This window comes from Limanda limanda, chromosome 14 (assembly GCF_963576545.1).
Source record: "Limanda limanda chromosome 14, fLimLim1.1, whole genome shotgun sequence".
NCBI classification, from domain to species: domain Eukaryota; kingdom Metazoa; phylum Chordata; class Actinopteri; order Pleuronectiformes; family Pleuronectidae; genus Limanda; species Limanda limanda.
In genome coordinates, this window is record NC_083649.1 from 1,393,771 (window position 1) to 1,413,960 (window position 20,190).

General features: G+C 45.4%; 2 protein-coding genes and 1 long non-coding RNA gene across 4 annotated transcripts; all 3 read right to left on the reverse strand.

Moving 5' to 3' along the window:
* Positions 1-3,480: 3,480 nt before the first annotated feature.
* Positions 3,481-4,416, reverse strand: LOC133019590 (olfactory receptor 8G17-like). Its single transcript, XM_061086122.1, has one exon. The coding sequence runs from the start codon at positions 4,414-4,416 to the stop codon at positions 3,481-3,483; it is 936 nt and encodes a 311-aa protein (XP_060942105.1).
* A 2,706-nt stretch (positions 4,417-7,122) lies between these two features.
* LOC133020022 (uncharacterized) lies at positions 7,123-7,536 on the reverse strand. The gene is made up of 2 exons (XR_009682901.1): positions 7,472-7,536; positions 7,123-7,380 (listed from the first exon to the last, which is right to left on the reverse strand). It is a non-coding gene; the product is annotated as an uncharacterized LOC133020022 (long non-coding RNA).
* Positions 7,537-11,453: 3,917 nt separating this feature from the next.
* LOC133019600 (olfactory receptor 8G17-like) lies at positions 11,454-18,797 on the reverse strand. Of its 2 annotated transcripts, XM_061086132.1 has the most exons (2): positions 17,871-18,797; positions 11,454-11,471 (listed from the first exon to the last, which is right to left on the reverse strand). In XM_061086132.1, the coding sequence occupies exons 1-2, from the start codon at positions 18,795-18,797 to the stop codon at positions 11,454-11,456; spliced, it is 945 nt and encodes a 314-aa protein (XP_060942115.1). The 2 variants fall into 2 exon arrangements, with proteins under 2 accessions (XP_060942115.1, XP_060942116.1); XM_061086133.1 differs by lacking the exon at positions 11,454-11,471 and having other exon boundaries at positions 17,862-18,797.
* Positions 18,798-20,190: the final 1,393 nt, after the last annotated feature.

The following is a 20,190-nucleotide window of genomic DNA, read 5'->3' on the forward strand; positions in this document are numbered from 1 at the left end:
GGGGCGGGGCTCCGGGGCCTGTGTGTGCACGCTGTCTTGGCGTGGGACAGCGCGCGCGCGCACACAAACGCACACACACACACCTGTTTTTTTCATGCTGGTCTGATACGATGCTGATTTGACAAATGAACGTGACGTTCCCGTTCAACATATGAACACTGCACAGGGAGCCACTGCAGAGGGGCCGAGGAGCCGCGGGATGAGCCCCCCCCCCGGCTCCGGAGAAACAACGACTTGTTTTACTGCTCCGCCGTGAAAGAGATGCGGACGTTACAGTCCCGCGTCACATCCCCCCCCTCTCCCGGTGGCGCGCTCCACCTGTCATGTCTCCGCCCGGCCGCGCCACAGTTTGAGAGAGAATCACTTCCAACAAGCCGAGGACGGTCGGCTCGGCCACGTCTCCCCTCCTCGCTGTGAGTGAGGACTGCCTGTTGCATGTGTGAGAGCTGGGTAGCCCCGCCCCTCGCAGTCAATTCACAGTCAGCGGGACAGGGAGCGGAGCAGAGAGTGCGCTCTCTTTGCCTGCTATTTTAATAAAGTACCGTTACTAAAAATATGCTAAACCGTATCGTTTTTAACGTAAGGGTACCGCGGTACCTTTCTAGTACCGGTACACCGTGCAACACTACACCCGGGGTGACCAGACTCTTGACCATTGTTACTCGCAAATACGGAACAGCTACAAACTCCTCCCCCGCCCCGCTTTTGGGAAGTCGGATCACACCTCCATTATGCTCATCCCAACCTACAGTTTAAAGCTGGAGTGCTGAATCCATCACCACTCTCCAGGATTGCTTTGAAACAACAGATTGGCAGATGTTCTGTGTTGCAGTGGATGGGGACATTAACGAATACACAGACACTGTCTCTGCATATATCTCCAAATGCATCGATGATGTCGTCCCTAGGGTCAGTGTCAGGACTTTCCCTAACCAAAAGCCCTGGGTAAATGGTAATGTCTGTGCTATGCTCAGTGCACGGTCCTCTGCCTTCAAGTGCGGTGACCCGGAGGCTTTGAGGAAGTCCAGATGTGACCTGCGGAGGGCCATCAGAGATTGAAAAAGAGACTACAGGGACAAGCTGGATTCCAACTACCTCAGCTCCGACCCTTGACGCTTGTGGGGCGGCCTGCGACACATAACAGGCTATAAAGGGAGAAATAGCAGTGATGATCAGCCGGCCGCCTCTCTACCTGATGACCTCAACACCTTCTATGCACGGTTTGAGGCAACCATCACCCTTACATCAGCAAGACTGGCCGAGGACCGAGATGACTGCACTCTGTCCGTGACCGGGGCTGACGTGAGGCGAGAGCTTCAAAGAGTGAAGCCTCGAAAAAGTCATCTTGGCACGATGAAGTTCCAGGCCGCGTCCTCAGGGGTTGCACCGACCAGCTAGCGGAGGTATTCACCTCCGGGCGGCTGTGGCTGAGGGGTAGAGTGGTCGTCCTCCAACCTGAAGGTCGGCGGTTCGATACCCAGTCTGAACCATCTGCATGCCGAAGTGTCCTTGGGCAAGATGCTGAACCCTCAATAGCCCCCCATAGAATAACAAAGTGCTGCAAGTAGATGCACTGTATGAATGTGTGTGTGAATGGGTGAATGTGAAACTGTACTGTAAAGCGCTTTGAGTGGTCTTCATCAGACTAGAAAAGCGGTATATAAATACAAATCCATTTACCATTTACCTCCGCTAGCTGGATCTTGGACTTCCTGACGAGCAGACCCCAGGTGGTGAGAATGGGCAACCACACATCTGCCTCACTGACCCTGAGTACCGGGGCCCCTCAGGGCTGCGTACTCAGTCCCCTCCTGTACTCCCTGTACACGCAGGACTGTGTGGCAACACAAAGTTCCAACATCATCATTTACTTCCTGAGGAGACTCAAGAAGTTTGGCATGGCTGCAAAAACACTGACAAACTTTTACAGGTGCACCATCGAGAGCATCCTCTCAGGCTGCTCTGCTGCTGATCGCAAGGCCCTGCAGAGGCTGGTGAAGACAGCGAAGCGGATCATCGGCTGCCATCTCCCTTCCGTGCAAGGCATCTACAGCACAAGATGCCTGAGAGAAGCACGGTAGATCATCAAGGACCACAGCCACCCAGGCTGTGGAATTCTCACACTGCTGCCGTCTGGGAGACGCTACCCGAGCATCCGAGCACGGACCACCAGACTCACAAACAGCTTCTTCCCCCAGGCCGTAAGGCTTCTGAATCAGCAGCACTGATCCTCTAAACAGTTACCATGTACATTCTGCTCCACCACCCATACAAATACACTTACTACACATATATTCATATTATTTAATCTAATATTCCCCCCGCTTCACCCGGTAAACTGCTGCTTCATTTTGTTATGTTATATGTTATATTTAAGAATTTATACGTTATATGTTAAATGGTATATTATTATTACACTTACTAAGTAATTACTACACGTATATTCATATTATTTAATTGAATATTCCCCACTCCCTCACCCTGTAAACTGCTAATTCATTTTTCTATGTTATATGTTATATGGTATGTCATTTGTTTTATTTTGTAAAGCCCGTCTACTGCGTAGATGCTGCCTGCCAGGTCACAAGAATTTCACTGCTCTGATGACGCTGACATGGGTGCATGTGACCATAAACTTTGATTTGATTTGATTTTTGATTTGAAGTCGAACTTTACATCTCAAATCTTTTCTTTCACCTGTTTTCAATTTCACTTTGAAGTGAAATGATCTTTATTAAGATTCCTTATTAACTAATGTGAAATCAGTGTCAGATCCAGTCAATAGAAACGATCTTCAAAGGGAAACTTTACACTTTTATACTTTTACACTTTTACTGGGGTAAAGAGTTGGAATCAGTACTTTATCTTTGACACAAGTACTGAAGAAAATAATCTGTGTACTTATACTTCCTAGTGTCAGCCTCACATTAAAGGGTTTTTACTTCAGCATCATTAAGAAGAAGATTTGAAAACAGAGTTTCAGTTTCTACAGGATCAGTGAGCAGACACACACACACACACACACACAAACACGCTTCTACGATCACGATCTGCTGCTTTAGAATCAGAATGAAATAAATCAGATGGACGATGTGGAGACACAAACATGATTAGAAGTTTAATAAGAGTCAAAGTGTAAAGACAATATTATTATTACACTTTCACACTGCTGGTACTTAATGATAATTATAACAGTAATAATAATAAATGTCAATGTTTTCAGATGTGTATTTTCTATACATCATACGAGTACAACGCAATGTAACATGTACCTTTTGACACATTTACTTCAATAAAGACTGAATCTGCAGTTTCTCAGTAAAACAATTAAAATGTCATTTACTTTGTTGATTAAAATCATTTATTTCCTGATTCATTATGACTTTAAAAAAAAGGTTCACTGATGAAAACATAAAAAAAGAGAAAACGCATGTTTCCTCTAAATAATATATTCTAAACTTCACTGTGTTTATATGAGAATTATGAGACTTTTCTGGGCTGAATCAGTTTAGACAGAAACGTTCGTATCTCTTTGGACTGGACTCCGTAGATTACGGGGTTCAAGCTGGCGGGGACGACGTTAAACAGAATGGCGCACAGCTTCCTGTAGTCAGATAACTGAGGGAAGCGATGCAGAATAACGATAAGCATTCCACAAAAGAACATGATCATATACGACATCAGGTGGGTGCTGCAGGTCTTCAGGGCCTTACTGTTCAGAGACTTGCTCTTACTGGTCACACACACGACTGTGATCTTAGCGTAGGTGAGAACTATGCTGCCGATAGAAGAAGAGAGCAGGACCACGGTGAACGTGAGGCCGTAGATGTTATTAATAAACACACTCTCACAGGAGAGTTTGAACAGCGAGGCGTTGTCACAGAACGGGTTCGTGATCACTGTCCTGCATCGGTTCAGTCTTATGGTCAAACCCAGCAGAATCCCCACCAGAACAAAGGCCGTGCCCCAGGCAGACACAGTCAGCTTGACCACTATGTTGTTGGTCATGATGGCGGCGTAACGCAGAGGATTACAGATGGCCACGTATCTGTCAAAGGCCATGATCATCAGTATCGTGTGAGAGGTGGTGGCATACATGTGCGTGGAGAACGCCTGCAGCACACACTCGTAGTAGCTGATGAGGCGCTCGGAGGGAGGACGCAGGATGTCTGACAGCAACCGGGGCAACATGATGGAGTTTCCCACGATGTCATTTACGGGCATGTTACAGAAGAGCAGGTACATGGGCTGGTGAAGGTTCTTATCTATGAAAATCACCACCAGGATGCCGATGTTTGCTAAGTTGATGAGGATGTAGGAGAGTAAGAAGAAGAAGAAGACGGGGTAGACAGAAACCTGTGTGACCTTTAACCCCTCCAGCTGCAGGGTGTCACTGTTCAACGTGAAGTTTTCCATCAACCTGCAAACAGAAGCTCAAGGATCAGTTTTCACATAGTTTAAATAAACAGAGTTTTAACTGCAGACGATAAATCAGGAAAAACATTAGAAATGAAAGAGGATTTAAATGAGACAACATTAAAACAGATGAACGACACCTTCAGTTTCTGTGAAGTTATCAAACACCGAGAGAACAAACTTCTGCTGAAGCCGGGAGCTGGATTCACTTTTATAGAGAAGTCGTAACCAGGGGCAGGGAACTCGGATCATCTGGGAATTAACCTGAACAACATCAGAGTTCACGTTTAAACTTTTCTACCTGAAAGCAGCAGCTTGATGAGAGTGAGTCTGATGTGTGAGTGTAAACAAGAGAAAGTTTCATCCTTCTCTCCCTGAGCGTCTGTTCTCTGGGACTCTGGTGAGTGGGTTCCATCTCCTGAGAGAAGAACTGACTGAGAGTCACAAACTGTCTCAACCAGCTGCAGCTGGAGAGTGAAGCTGTTCATCAGTTAGAGTGACAGAGTGATGCTTTAAAGGAGACATATTATGCCCATTTTACCACAGTTGATATGGTTTTTAGCTATCCATTAGCTCTGTAGAAATATGGCTACTGGAGACGAAGATACAATCTTGCAACCATATAGTTTTGAACCAGAGTCAGGTGGGCCGGAGCCTGGCTCAATTCTGGTCGTAATCCCATTTGACGCCATCTAGCGTATCGTTTCTGACATAGAGGAACCACAACAAATCGCGGGAGTTGTTTTTTCCAGAGTTTTTGGGACGGTAGACATGCTAGATACCCAAATTAACGTGTAGAAGCACTACAAAAGTTATCAAAGATGAACTGGCGGCGCGGGACTCTCCGGCTGATTTGGACACGTTCATTGCTACTGCTATCCGCATCGACGGGCGCCTCCAGGAACGGAGACGAGAGAGGGCGGGGACAAGTAGTCAACGTAGCCGTCTACCCTCACCACTTCCAGACTTCTCTGCATCGATCACGAGCGTTCGCAGCGCACCAGCGGCCTCGGCAGGGCCAAGCTGTCATCAGTGACAGCGGCGCCTTGTGGAGAACTGCTGCATGTACTGTGGGCAGGGAGGTCAGTATGTGTCATCTTGTCCGGTAAAAGACAGGGCTTACCAGAGATTCCGAGGGCGCTGGTGAGCCACATTACTAGTTCTGAAAAGCCCTCTTGGCTCCTTATGCACGTCCAGCTCTTCTGCAGAGGACAGACTAATACAGTCTCTGTCTTAATTGACTATGGGACCGACACCAATGTTGTGCAATAATGGTTTGGAGTGATACCGGTGATGTGATGCTGGTGTGCCTTTAGGCGTTCAATAAATTTGGTTATCAAAATAAAATATAAAACATTAATGTTTAAAATATTAATATTAAATCATAACTTTAGTTTGTTTAAGTTCTATCGGGGGAACCACCCTTCACAGAAGGGAAAAGATAGCCAATTTATTCATTAAGATCAGTCTCATTTAGATCTAGTTCAATTAGAAATCTTAATATTTACTATTACAGATTATATAATGAACAGTGAAGGTTCATAGAGTTTTTGACAGTGTAACGGTTGGCAAAATTCACTTATGCAACATTAATGACAGGACAAGGTTAAAATAAAACATTTATTGTAAACATAATAAGTATAAAACACCAATTACTAAACAAAATACTAACTAACAAAGATGTGTGTGTGAGTGTGTGTGTGTGTGTGAGAGGGGATCTCTGTTAACTAACAAAGAGAGTCACACCTTCCTGTGGTATTTTAAGATGGTCTCTAAGATAGCAGCTCCCCCCCTTCCTCTGGAGTGGGGGAGTGGGTACGAACGTAGTGATATGCAGTGTCTGTGAGAATGTTAATTAGAAAATGGCAGGGTCTGTGTAGAGCTTAACTCACATTAACTTTCATTTAGCTTGTAACTACAATAACACCACATATATCAAACTTTAAAAACACCACACAGAATCAAATAAACAGTCTTGCTTAGTTCTAGTATCATTATTAAGCCCAGTATGATACCAGTCCTCCGAAAGGAAGAAAGTTGCTGTGCAGTTCGGTTAGTAGTTCGTCCTGCCGGCTGTGTGAAGTCTTCTGGCTCGTGTGGTCTCTGCTTCCACGGTTCTGTTGAGCTGTGTAGTTCAGTTGCTTATTGAATCTTTCACTAGACGAAAAGCAGTGTTATTGTCACAGGAAACCTCTTCGGACAGGCCTAATCCCCCTGCATTTACCTACTGTTTCCATGACGTTACCTCAGCGTTCGCCAGTGGCAATAAGCTGAGGGAAGCGGCGTTTGTGGACTTTATGGGGGATATGGAGAACAAAGGAGAGAGCCGCGGGGGGCTCGCTGAGCCTCGCGGAGCGATCGCGACGTGTGATCTAATTAGCATATGAATTGGAGTCAAGCCGCTGGCTAGAACCTCTCTCTACTCACCATTGGAGGATACCACAGACCCTTGAAACTAATGTCACTCGTGATTCATTGGTCACCTTATGGGTCATTGCAGTGCACACGTGGGGTCATAGCATTCCACACGTGGGGTAAGCCCCTCCCACACAATATTAATAATAAAAATGTATATATTAATATTTATTATTATTTATTAGTAAGCCTTTACCAAAAGCACTGCAGTTAATTAAAACTAAACATTCATGTGATGCTTGATGTTATAGGTGAACATATTGTACAGGGAACAAATGTGAACAAGGTATATGTGGAGTCAAAGCTTTATTTACATACAGCAAAAATATTGTACAAAAACTCAGATGAGGCTTGAAATGTTTCTCTGCAGCCTCTGTGTCATGACTTCTTTGTGGGACTCTGTCTGAATCTTCTCCAGTGTGTAGACGTCTGTGGTGTGTAGCTGTGAGATCAGTGTAGCTTCCAGTCTTATATGAAGTGTGGGACACAGGTCGGTGCACTCCTGGCTGTGGAAGGATGGATCCATGTCATCTGTCCCGCTTCAATCAGCTGTAAACACATTCAGTAAAATTAGCACAGTTCAATGACAACATACACCTTAACATGTAACTGGAAAATTATTTAACGAATATAACCTTACCCTCTTTCTTCTCCTGAACTCCTCAATGCTGATGTAAGGTCTGGTCGGATCATACTGGCTCATAGTGTGTCTTACTACGTCATGGACAGGCAGCTGGAAAACAACACCAGTAACATGAGTTTAAACGGAAATAGCCGTGCTGCATCACCGTTGGAAGATCCACAGCAAAAAAACACCAAAATATTCATAAACAGTTACTTACATTAAATGGCTTACTTTTCCGCACTTTAAATCCGGACTTTCAGCGTCTCTGCCTCACGCGCAGTGGCCGCCTCTTTGTGTGTGTGTGTGTGGGGGGGGGGGGACTCAGGCTGTGAAAACATAGAAAAAAAAAGTCACGTTGATGAAAAAACTTAACGAGAACAAACTGTGACATCTAAGTAATTCATACATATTTACACATGCACTAGATCTGCTCAAGCACTCGATGCTGTATTCGTATTTTAGCAACTTTCTCGCTATCCCAAAGTGGCGGACATGCTTTTCAGATGAACGAGTTAGCTTAGTAGTTAGCATGGCGGCTCCGTCTAGCTTAGCTCTCACCTTAACTCAGGGACTGTGCGTCCGTCTTCTCCGCCTCGACTCGTCCACACCGGGCCCGCGGCTCTGCTTACACACGCACTCATCTTCTCCTCCAGGGAAAAGCGTCGTATCGACTTCAGCAAGTTATTTAACCCGAAAACAGAGTCACTCGTACGGAACAAACTTAACACAAGCCGGAGTTACATGTCTGCGGGACACTCGATGCTGCACTGCGTTTACGAGGCTGTGATTGGACGAGCCCATCAGCTGATGACGCGAGCGGGTGACGTGAGGTTTTCACAGTAAATCTCCACAACTGTCCTTGTCATGAAGTTCAAATTATGAAGGAATTTCAGCTCTATATTGTGTCTTCTTTATATTTAAAATAATAATCAAACTGAGTGGAGATGTATGTTGTAGCCAAACAGCCGGCTGCTGTGTTTTGTCGCTGTGCAGTCCATGGGGGATTAAATATTACACTGAAAAAATAAATCATTAAATCAATGAATGTTTCGTAGCAATTTTGAAAGTAGTGGTGAAAAGATAGCATTTATAATTCATGGAAAACAGCTTAGTGTGCCATTGACATGTGAATATGATGCCAGTGTTTTGGGAGGACAGATATTTTTATGGAAAGCCGGGAGAAGTTTGGAGATTACAGGGCACAGACATATCATACCCAGCATAATTTCTTCCTGTTGAGCGGATTGCTGGTAGAGGTGTGGTTAACAAATCCTCTGTGCATTTAACCAGCACAATTGAAATAGTGACTGTAATCATGCCACTCTGTACAGTGGTTGAGATTCAGGATTGTTTTGGATGACAATAAAAATTTGAAATAAAGTGCATTGTTTCATTTGACAGCATTGACCTTTGTTCATGGTATACAATGTAATTCATTATAGCACACCTACTTATTTAAGAACAATTTAAAATGTCAGGTTTTATATATATTTTAAGCCTGGTGTACTCAGCCAGATAATTTAGTTGCTGCCTCTTAGTAAAAGGTGGTATCTGCTCTGAGGGGAACTATCCTGATTTGCATTTGTGAAGCTCAGAGCATTGTCATTTGCATGTGAAAGCCTCCTCTAGGCGTAGGAGCGGGGGGTCACCTCACAACAGATATCAGGCTTGAAAACTGCAGGAAACAGGAGAGTTTCCTTTGCTGCCTGCAGATTTGTGTGAAAAGCTGTTAACCGAAGAATGTGCCAACACTTTCCTGCGACACATAATGACACAAACGCTTCTTTTCATGCAGTGTTTAGTTCTTACCTACAGGACATCGCTGTAAGGAGTTGGAAAAAGCTTGAGATGTGTGGAGGTTTCCTGGAGAAGATGAGTTGGAAGACTGCACCTTTGCGCTCCTCTGGTAGAGTTGGATGCAAAGAGAAGATTTGAGCTGGAGGAATCCGGTTTCTCCACTCGCCGATGCAGGAGGAAAGGCCGGCAGCCTCCCCCTTTGGAGATGCAGGAGAAAGAGAGAGAGTTTGGGGAGGCCTGCTCTTAAATAGGCCCAGTGGCCCTCAGGTCATGTGGCCAGATTGACCAATTGGAATTGATCCTTGGAGCACTTCGCACCTATATGTTAAAAAGCTGAAACAAAGGGCACATGTAGCCTCCTGGGAGTTTGAGTTATTTGACCTTCTCAGGACAAAGAGAACACGTTGCACTCTGGGAGATTGAGTTCGCTCCAGCCCATGCGGCATGTGTCTTTCTCAAGACAAAGAACGTGCTTTCAGATTTTGTCCACACATTTAGGCTGAAAGAGAGGCCTGCTTTTTGCACAAAAACCATGTCCCAACACCAATCTTCTGGACCATACGTTTGCTGAACAGCTTGATCGATCTCCTTCCTGGAACCTCACCACCCAGGGGGTGATTATTCTCCCTGTCTGCTCCTGAGACCAAGGCCATGGAAAAGTATGTCAATGACTCACTGGCTGCCGGAATTATGCGTCCTTCGTCATCCCCTGCTGGTGCGGGATTCTTCTTTGTGGATAAGAAGGACAAGACCCTCCGGCCCTGCATTGATTACCGAGGTCTGAACGATCACCATTAAGAACAGGTTCCCCTCCTACTTATCTCACCTGCATTCGAACTATTGCAAGGGGCGACAGTTTTCACTAAGCTTGACCTCCGAAACGCCTATCACCTGATTCGTATCAGGGAGGGGAATGAATTGAAGACTGCATGCAGTGAGTTGAAAACAAGGTTCTCGTCTGCTCCCATCCTCGTTTTTCCAGACCCGGTGTGTCAGTTTCTGGTGGAGGTGGACGCATCCGGGGTGGGTGCAGTCCTCCCTCAGGGGTCGGCAGAGGACCAGAAGATGCACCCTTGTGCCTTTTTCTCCCTTAAATTGTCACCAGCCGAACAGCGTTATGACATTGGGAAAAGAAAGCTGTTGGCTGTTAAAATGGCCATGGAGGAGTGGAGGCATTGGTTGGAGGGGGCGGAGCAACCATTTGTGGTCTGGACCGACCACAAGAACCTTGAATACATCCGGTCAGCCAAGCGGTTGAGTTCCCGTCAAGCCAGGTGGGCTCTATTCTTTAACCGTTTAGTTTTTTCCCTATTTTACCGCCCAGGATTGAAAAATGTCAAGCCTGATGCCCTGTCCCCGCAGTTCCAGTCAGACGATGGTCACTCAGTACCCGAAAGTATCCTCCCCTCCAAGGTGGTCGTTGGCACTATAACCTGGGACATCAAGGATAAGGTGAAGCAGGGTCAGGCTGATCACCTAGCGCCCAGTGCCTGTCCTGTTCATCGCCTGCTTGTCTCTGCTAACCTTCGCCCCCAGGTTCTCCAGTGGGGACACACTTCTCGCCTTGCCTGCCACCCAGGGGTCAGACGCACCCTAGCTCTATTGAGGCAACGCTCCTGGTGGGGTTCCATTGAAGAGATGATTTGTTCCCAGCACAAGAGTGCTCGTCATGCTCCTTCCGTCTTGCTCCAGCCACTGCCTATTCCCTACAACATGTGTTTCGTCTGCATGGTCTTCCCAGTGACATTGTCTCAGACAGGGGTCCACAATTCACCTCTCCCTTCTGGATGGAATTCTGCAGCCTGTTGGGAGCTAAGGTCAGTCTATCCTCTGAGTTCCACCCACAATCGAATGGCCAGTCCGAAAGAATGAACCAAGAGATGGAAACTACTAGAGATGAGCCGGATACTCGGCTGAAACGAGTATCCAGTACGGATAAAGCACTTTTGCCGATTACGAGTATAATACGAGTAATCGGAGTCATTATCTGTGCTCGGACTGAATGAAAATCCTCACACAGCGTCACAGCGCTCCTCCCGTCACACACGGCTCTCCTCACTCACTCACAGAACAGCTCTCTGTCTCTCAGTCACTCAGGTTCACTGCGCATCGGGACTGTTCCATAGGCTCAGTCAAGGAAGCAGAAATGATTCGTTCATTTCCCGACTGGGTCTTCGGGTACGAGTCTTTGGAAAAATTTTCACGAGACCAGCATTGGCTCAGTAGAGGAGCGCTGGAGATGCGAGGGACGTTCACTGTCTCCCGGAGAAACGAACACTCCGTGTCCCCAGCACAGAAAGACGCGAACCACACTCGTTCACAAGTCACAATGACTGGTCCTGCCATCTTCACTTTACATCCACACCTACTTTACAGTAAATTAAACCTCTATTAAATACAGTACAACATGACAGTTTGTATGGTTTGAAATTGTCATCTATTATCACACTGGCATTTAATTATCACGGCAAACAATTACACTGCACTAAACTTTAAGTGTTAATGTAAAGTGAAAATAACAAAACCAGTCTGTATGACCTGCGAACGAACACAATTCACGTCCTTCCACACCAAAAACACAGAGTGCTCATCTCTCGAGACATCTCGAATCTCACTCACACTCACACACACACACACACACACACACACACACACACACACACACACCTGGTGTGGAAATAAATTGAAAAAAAATAAAACTAAAAAAAATCCTAAAAAAATTTCAAAGTTAAAAAAGAAAGTTATGTTGAACCAGCCCACTTCCGGGTTAAATCACACCCACTTCCGGGTTAGGCCCCTCCCACTCAGAGTACGGATACGGATAATTCATATGGTTAACAGATACAGATAATGCTGTACTCGCTCATCCCTAGAAACTACTTTGAGGTGCGTGGTCTCCCACAATCCTTCTTCCTGGTCGAAGCAGCTCTTTTGGGTCGACTCGTGACCTCCCACTCCGGTTGGAGTCAAGGAAATTGGCTCCGCGATTTGTGGGACCATTTCCTATAGCTCAGATCATTAACCCGGCTGCAGTCCGTCTCCACCTTTCCCGGTCGATGAGTGTCCATCCTACATTTCATGTATCCAAGATCAAACCCCTCAACGAGAGCCAACTTCAGCCAGCCTCCAGGCCCCCAGTCCCGACCACGGGGTAGGTGTTTCCAGTATCTGGTGGACTGGGAGGGATGTGGACTGGAGGAGCGCTCCTGGGAGCCCTTTCGCAACATCTTTGACCGTACTCTCATCAAAGAGTTCCATAGGTCCCATCCTGACCAGCCTGGTGGGACGTCAGGAGCGTCCCTAGTGGGAGGGGTTCTGTCACAAATTCACCCTCTTATTAATATTTTTATTTGTCTTATCATAGTTTTGCATATACTAATCCATTTGTCATTTCAGACCTCAGCCACTCCCCTCTGCTCTGCACTTCCTCGTGTACTTAATTTATTGATTAAGATCAGTCTCATTTAGATCTAGTTCACTTAGAAATCTCAATATTTACTATTAAAGATTATATAGTGAACAGTTAAGGTTTATAGAGTTCTTGACAGTTTTACGGTTGGCAAACTTCACTTATGCAACATTAATGACAGGACAAGTTTAAAATTTTCATTAACCTTGATTTAACTTGTAACACAATATCACCACATATATCAAACTTATAAACACCACACAGAATCAAATAAACAGTCTTGCTTAGCCTAGTAAAATTATTAAGCCCAGATTATGTTACCAGTCCAAGGAAAAGGGGAAAAGAAGTTGCAGTCCAGTTCTCAGTTCTGTGAAGTCTCTGGTTGGTCATAAGGTTTCTGCTTCCGTGGTTCTGTTGAGCTGTGCAGTTCAGTTGCTTATTGAATCTTTAGTTCTTACCTGCAGGACACCGAGTCGCTGCAAGGAGTTTAGAAGAAACTTGGGATGCGTGGAGGTTTTCTCGAGAAGATGAGCTGGAAGCTCGACCTTTGACCTCCGGTTGTTGGATAGAGAAGATTTGAGCTGGAGAAATCAGGTTTCTCCACTCGCCGATGCAGGAGGAAAGGCCAGCAGCTTCCCCCTTGGAAGAGTTGTGGAAGAGAGTGGACCCCCCTCCCTCGGAGTTGCAGGAGAGACGGCTGGCCGCCTGTTGTCCTCAGTGGGGTTCGATGGAAAGAGAGGAGCAGCCCTCCGCCCTCGGAGGGATTGGAGAAAGAGAGAGAGTTTGGGGAGGCCTGCTCCTAAATAGGCCCAGTGACCCCCAGGTCATATGACCAGAGTGACCAATTGGAGTTGATCTTGGGTGGCTCATGGCACCTAGGTGTGACTGCTGAAACAAAAGGAACCTGTAGCCTCCTGGGAGACTGAGTTTCTTGGCCTTCTCAGGACAAAGAGAACACGTTGCACTCTGGAAGATGAGTTCACTCCAGCAAATGTGGCTTGTGGCTTTTTCAAGACAAAGAACATGTGCTTTCAGGTTTTTGACTTCCAATACAGGCCTGCTTTTTGCATAAAAACCATGTCCCAACACCAGGATTGCTTTGAAACAACAGATTGGCAGATGTTCTGTGTTGCAGTGGATGGGGACATTAATGAATACACAGACACTGTCTCTGCATATATCTCCAAATGCATCGATGATGTCGTCCCTAGGGTCAGTGTTAGGACTTTCTCAAACCAAAAGCCCTGGGTAAATGGTAATGTCTGTGCTATGCTCAGAGCACGGTCCTCTGCCTTCAACTCCGGTGACCGGAGGCTTTGAGGAAGTCCAGATGTGACCTACGGAGGGCCATCAGAGATTGAAAAAGAGACTACAGGGACAAGCTGGAATCCAACTACCTCAGCTCCGACCCTTGACGCTTGTGGGGCGGCCTGCGACACATAACAGGCTATAAAGGGAGAAATAGCAGTGATGATCAGCCCGCCGCCTCTCTACCTGATGACCTCAACACCTTCTATGCACGGTTTGAGGCAACCATCACCCTTACATCAGCGAGACTGGCCGAGGACCGAGATGACTGCACTCTGTCCGTGACCGGGGCTGACGTGAGGCGAGAGCTTCAAAGAGTGAAGCCTCGAAAAAGTCATCTTGGCACGATGGAGTTCCAGGCCGCGTCCTCAGGGGTTGCACCGACCAGCTAGCGGAGGTATTCACCTCCGGGCGGCTGTGGCTGAGGGGTAGAGTGGTCGTCCTCCAACCTGAAGGTCGGCGGTTCGATCCCCAGTCTGAACCATCTGCATGCCGAAGTGTCCTTGGGCAAGATGCTGAACCCTCAATAGCCCCCCATAGAATAACAAAGTGCTGCAAGTAGATGCACTGTATGAATGTGTGTGTGAATGGGTGAATGTGAAACTGTACTGTAAAGCGCTTTGAGTGGTCTTCATCAGACTAGAAAAGTGCTATTTAAATACAAATCCATTTACCATTTACCTCCGCTAGCTGGATCTTGGACTTCCTGACGAGCAGACCCCAGGTGGTGAGAATGGGCAACCACACATCTGCCTCACTGACCCTGAGTACCGGGGCCCCTCAGGGCTGCGTACTCAGTCCCCTCCTGTACTCCCTGTACACGCAGGACTGTGTGGCAACACAAAGTTCCAACAACATCATTTACTTCTTAAGGCGACTGAAGAAGTTTGCATGGCTGCAAAAACACTGACAAACTTTTACAGGTGCACCATCGAGAGCATCCTCTCAGGCTGCTCTGCTGCTGATCGCAAGGCCCTGCAGAGGCTGGTGAAGACAGCGAAGCGGATCATCGGCTGCCATCTCCCTTCCGTGCAAGGCATCTACAACACAAGATGCCTGAGAAAAGCACGGAAGATCATCAAGGACCACAGCCACCCAGGCTGTGGACTTCTCACACTGCTGCCGTCTGGGAGACGCTACCGGAGCATCCGAGCACGGACCACCAGACTCACAAACAGCTTCTTCCCCCAGGCCGTAAGGCTTCTGAATCAGAAACACTGACCCTCTAAACCAGTGGTTCTTAACCTGGGTTCGATTGAACCCCAGGGGTTCGGTGAGTCACTCTCAGGGGTTCGGCAGGGCTCAAGACGCACACAGTATAGCCCGGTTCACACTAGCATTGTCGGCCTTAAAAATTTGCTGCCGAGAATTTCGCAACACACAATTTTTCTTTGCCGTGTTAGATTACAAATATTTAGTTGCTTAGTAAAAATGTGTTACACAAAATAAATTCAGCCCACTTGCATTATTTGTGACGTCCGCTTGGCCATTATTGGCTGCAGCTGATCACGACCCACTGCTTAGCTTTGATATCTGTGCTGCAGGGAACTTGGTGCGCTCAGTGGTCGACTTGTGGCTGTCTTAATTGTACGTCATTTGTGATTTTATTTTAATCTTTCAATCCCTTCATACTAACTATGTCGAGCAAAAAAAGAAAGTGGTTGGACGAATACGTACAATATGGATTCACTTGTATAAAGGAACGTGATGGGTCATCAATGCATGATTTGCAATGCCAAGTTGAGCAATTATAGTCAGGCACCGGCAAACTAAAGGAACACTTCCTAAAGCTGCATGGAGATTGGAAATACAAGAACACAACGCTCACTGAATTCAACGTGAAGAGAGCCAGATTCGATGAAAAGGCTACTCTGCCTGTGCTCGGCATGTACCCATCGACAAACCGATCCTCACAGCATCGTACGAAGTTGCGTACCTGATCGCAAAAGCACTGCAAATCAAACACCATTGGTGAAACACTCGTAAAACCAGCTGCTTTCCCAAATTCCTCTTTCAGATGACACTATCAGCAGCAGAATAGACGACATGAGCGTTGACATCTTGGCTCAAGTAGTTGCATATCAACAAAAACCTTTCCTCCAAAACTGGCAGAAGTATTAAAAATTGTAGGTGAATCTGTGAACTACGTGCAAAATAGTGCTGTGAAGCTCTTCAAAGAGCTGTGTAAGGAAATGGGCTCTGAGTTCAAAGTACTTCTGTACCATTCTAACGTTCGGTGGTAATCCCGGGGAAAGGTTCTGAATCGTGTTTTTGCCATGCGTGTGGAATTAGCCCTGTTTTTGCGAGAGTACGAACATTGTCACGCAGATTAAGAAAAGGAACAGACTTTGTCGCGAAAATGATATGAGAGTGGCACTTGCCAAGGTGAAGCCCGCATTTCTGAACTTGTATCTGGAAGGCAACAGCAAAAGTCACATTGATTTGCAGTAAACATTCATTGAGTTATGTTTTTGTGTGTAATTCAAATTTTGTTCTTTGAACACAGTGATTTTGTGTGCAACTGATCATACAACAAAATATATACCTATATTTTTAAGAAATCCTATTTTATTTTTCCAATTACGAAGGGTTCGGTGAATGCACTGCTGAAGCTTGCAGGGTTCAGTACCTCCAATGAGGTTAAGAACCACTGCTCTAAACAGTTACCATGTACATTCTGCTCCACCACCCATACAAATACACTTACTAGACATATATTCATATTATTTAATTTAATATTCCCCACTCCTTCACCCGGTAAACTGCTGATTCATTTTGTTATGTTATATGTTATATGTTAGCATTTATACGTTATATGTTAAATGGTATATTATTATTACACTTACTAAGTAATTACTACACGTATATTCATATTATTTAATTGAATATTCCCCACTCCCTCACCCTGTAAACTGCTAATTCATTTTTCTATGTTATATGTTATATGGTATGTTATTTGTTTTATTTTGTAAAGCCCGTCTACTGCGTAGATGCTGCCTGCCAGGTCACAAGAATTTCACTGCTCTGATGACGCTGACATGGGTGCATGTGACAATAAACTTTGATTTGATTTGATTTGAAGTCGAACTTTACATCTCAAATCTTTTCTTTCACCTGTTTTCAATTTCACTTTGAAGTGAAATGATCTTTATTAAAATTCCTTATTAACTAATGTGAAATCAGTGTCAGATCCAGTCAATAGAAACGATCTTCAAAGGGAAACTTTACACTTTTATACTTTTACACTTTTACTGGGGTAAAGAGTTGGAATCAGTACTTTATCTTTGACACAAGTACTGAAGAAAATAATCTGTGTACTTATACTTCCTAGTGTCAGCCTCACATTAAAGGGTTTTTACTTCAGCATCATTAAGAAGAAGATTTAAAAACAGAGTTTCAGTTTCTACAGGATCAGTGAGCAGTCACACACACACACACAAACACGCTTCTACGATCACGATCTGCTGCTTTAGAATCAGAATGAAATAAATCAGATGGACGATGTGGAGACACAAACATGATTAGAAGTTTAATAAGAGTCAAAGTGTGAAGACAATATTATTATTACACTTTCACACTGCTGGTACTTAATGATAATTATAACAGTAATAATAATAAATGTCAATGTTTTCAGATGTGTATTTTCTATACATCATATAAGTACAACGTAACGTAACATGTACCTTTTGACACATTTACTTCAATAAAGACTGAATCTGCAGTTTCTCAGTAAAACAATGAAAATGTCATTTACTTTGTTGATTAAAATCATTTATTTCCTGATTCATTATGACTTTAAAAAAAAGGTTCACTGATGAAAACATAAAAACAGAGAAGACGCATGTTTCCTCTAAATAATATATTCTAAACTTCACTGTGTTTATATGAGAATTATGAGACTTTTCTGGACTGAATCAGTTTAGACAGAAACGTTTGTATCTCTTTGGACTGGACTCCGTAGATGACGGGGTTCAAGCTGCCGGGGACGATGTGAAACAGAATGGTGCACATCTTCCTGTAGTCAGATAACTGAGGGAAGCGATGCAGAATAACGATAAGCATTCCACAAAAGAACATGATCATATACGACATCAGGTGGGTGCTGCAGGTCTTCAGGGCCTTACTGTTCAGAGACTTGCTCTTACTGGTCACACACACGACTGTGATCTTAGCGTAGGTGAGAACTATGCTGCCGATAGAAGAAGAGAGCAGGACCACGGTGAACGTGAGGCCGTAGATGTTATTAATAAACACACTCTCACAGGAGAGTTTGAACAGCGAGGCGTTGTCACAGAACGGGTTTGTGATCACTGTCCTGCATCGGTTCAGTCTTATGGTCAAACCCAGCAGAATCCCCACCAGAACAAAGGCTGTGCCCCAGGCAGACACAGTCAGCTTGACCACTATGTTGTTGGTCATGATGGCGGCGTAACGCAGAGGATTACAGATGGCCACGTATCTGTCAAAGGCCATGATCATCAGTATCGTGTGAGAGGTGGTGGCATACATGTGCGTGGAGAACGCCTGCAGCACACACTCGTAGTAGCTGATGAGGCGCTCGGAGGGAGGACGCAGGATGTCTGACAGCAACCGGGGCAACATGATGGAGTTTCCCACGATGTCATTTACGGGCATGTTACAGAAGAGCAGGTACATGGGCTGGTGAAGGTTCTTATCTATAAAAATCACCACCAGGATGCCGATGTTTGCTAAGTTGATGAGGATGTAGGAGAGTAAGAAGAAGAAGAAGACGGGGTAGACAGAAACCTGTGTGACCTTTAACCCCTCCACCTGCAGGGTGTCGCTGTTCCACGTGAAGTTTTCCATCAACCTGCAAACAGAAGCTCAAGGATCAGTTTTCACATAGTTTAAATAAACAGAGTTTTAACTGCAGACGATAAATCAGGAAAAACATTAGAAATGAAAGAGGATTTAAATGAGACAACATTAAAACAGATGAACGACACCTTCAGTTTCTGTGAAGTTATCAAACACCGAGAGAACAAACTTCTGCTGAAGCCGGGAGCTGGATTCACTTTTATAGGGAAGTCGTAACCAGGGGCAGGGAACTCGGATCATCTGGGAATTAACCTGTACAACATCAGAGTTCACGTTTAAACTCTTCTACCTGAAAGCAGCAGCTTGATGAGAGTGAGTCTGATGTGTGAGTGTAAACAAGAGAAAGTTTCCTCCTTCTCTCCCTGAGTGTCTGTTCTCTGTGACTCTGGTGAGTGGGTTCCATCTCCTGAGAGAAGAACTGACTGAGAGTCACAAACTGTCTCAACCAGCTGCAGCTGGAGAGTGAAGCTGTTCATCAGTTAGAGTGATGCTTTAAAGGAGACATATTATGCCCATTTTACCACAGTTGATATGGTTTTTAGCTATCCATTAGCTCTGTAGAAATATGGCTACTGGAGACGAAGATACAATCTTGCAACCATATAGTTTTGAACCAGAGTCAGGTGGGCCGGAGCCTGGCTCAATTCTGGTCGTAATCCCATTTGACGCCATCTAGCGTATCGTTTCTGACATAGAGGAACCACAACAAATCGCGGGAGTTGTTTTTTCCAGAGTTTTTGGGACGGTAGACATGCTAGATACCCAAATTAACGTGTAGAAGCACTACAAAAGTTATCAAAAATGAACTGGCGGCGCGGGACTCTCCGGCTGATTTGGACACGTTCATTGCTACTGCTATCCGCATCGACGGGCGCCTCCAGGAACGGTGACGAGAGAGGGCGGGGACAAGTAGTCAACGTAGCCGTCTACCCTCACCACTTCCAGACTTCTCTGCATCGATCACGAGCGTTCGCAGCGCACCAGCGGCCTCGGCAGGGCCAAGCTGTCATCAGTGTAACATGTACTGTGGGCAGGGAGGTCAGTATGTGTCATCTTGTCCGGTAAAAGACAGGGCTTACCAGAGATTCCGAGGGCGCTGGTGAGCCACATTACTAGTTCTGAAAAGCCCTCTTGGCTCCTTATGCACGTCCAGCTCTTCTGCAGAGGACAGACTAATACAGTCTCTGTCTTAATTGACTATGGGACCGACACCAATGTTGTGCAATAATGGTTTGGAGTGATACCGGTGATGTGATGCTGGTGTGCCTTTAGGCATTCAATAAATTTGGTTATCAAAATAAAATATAAAACATTAATATTTAAAATATTAATATTAAATCATAACTTTAGTTTGTTTAAGTTCTATCGGGGGAACCACCCT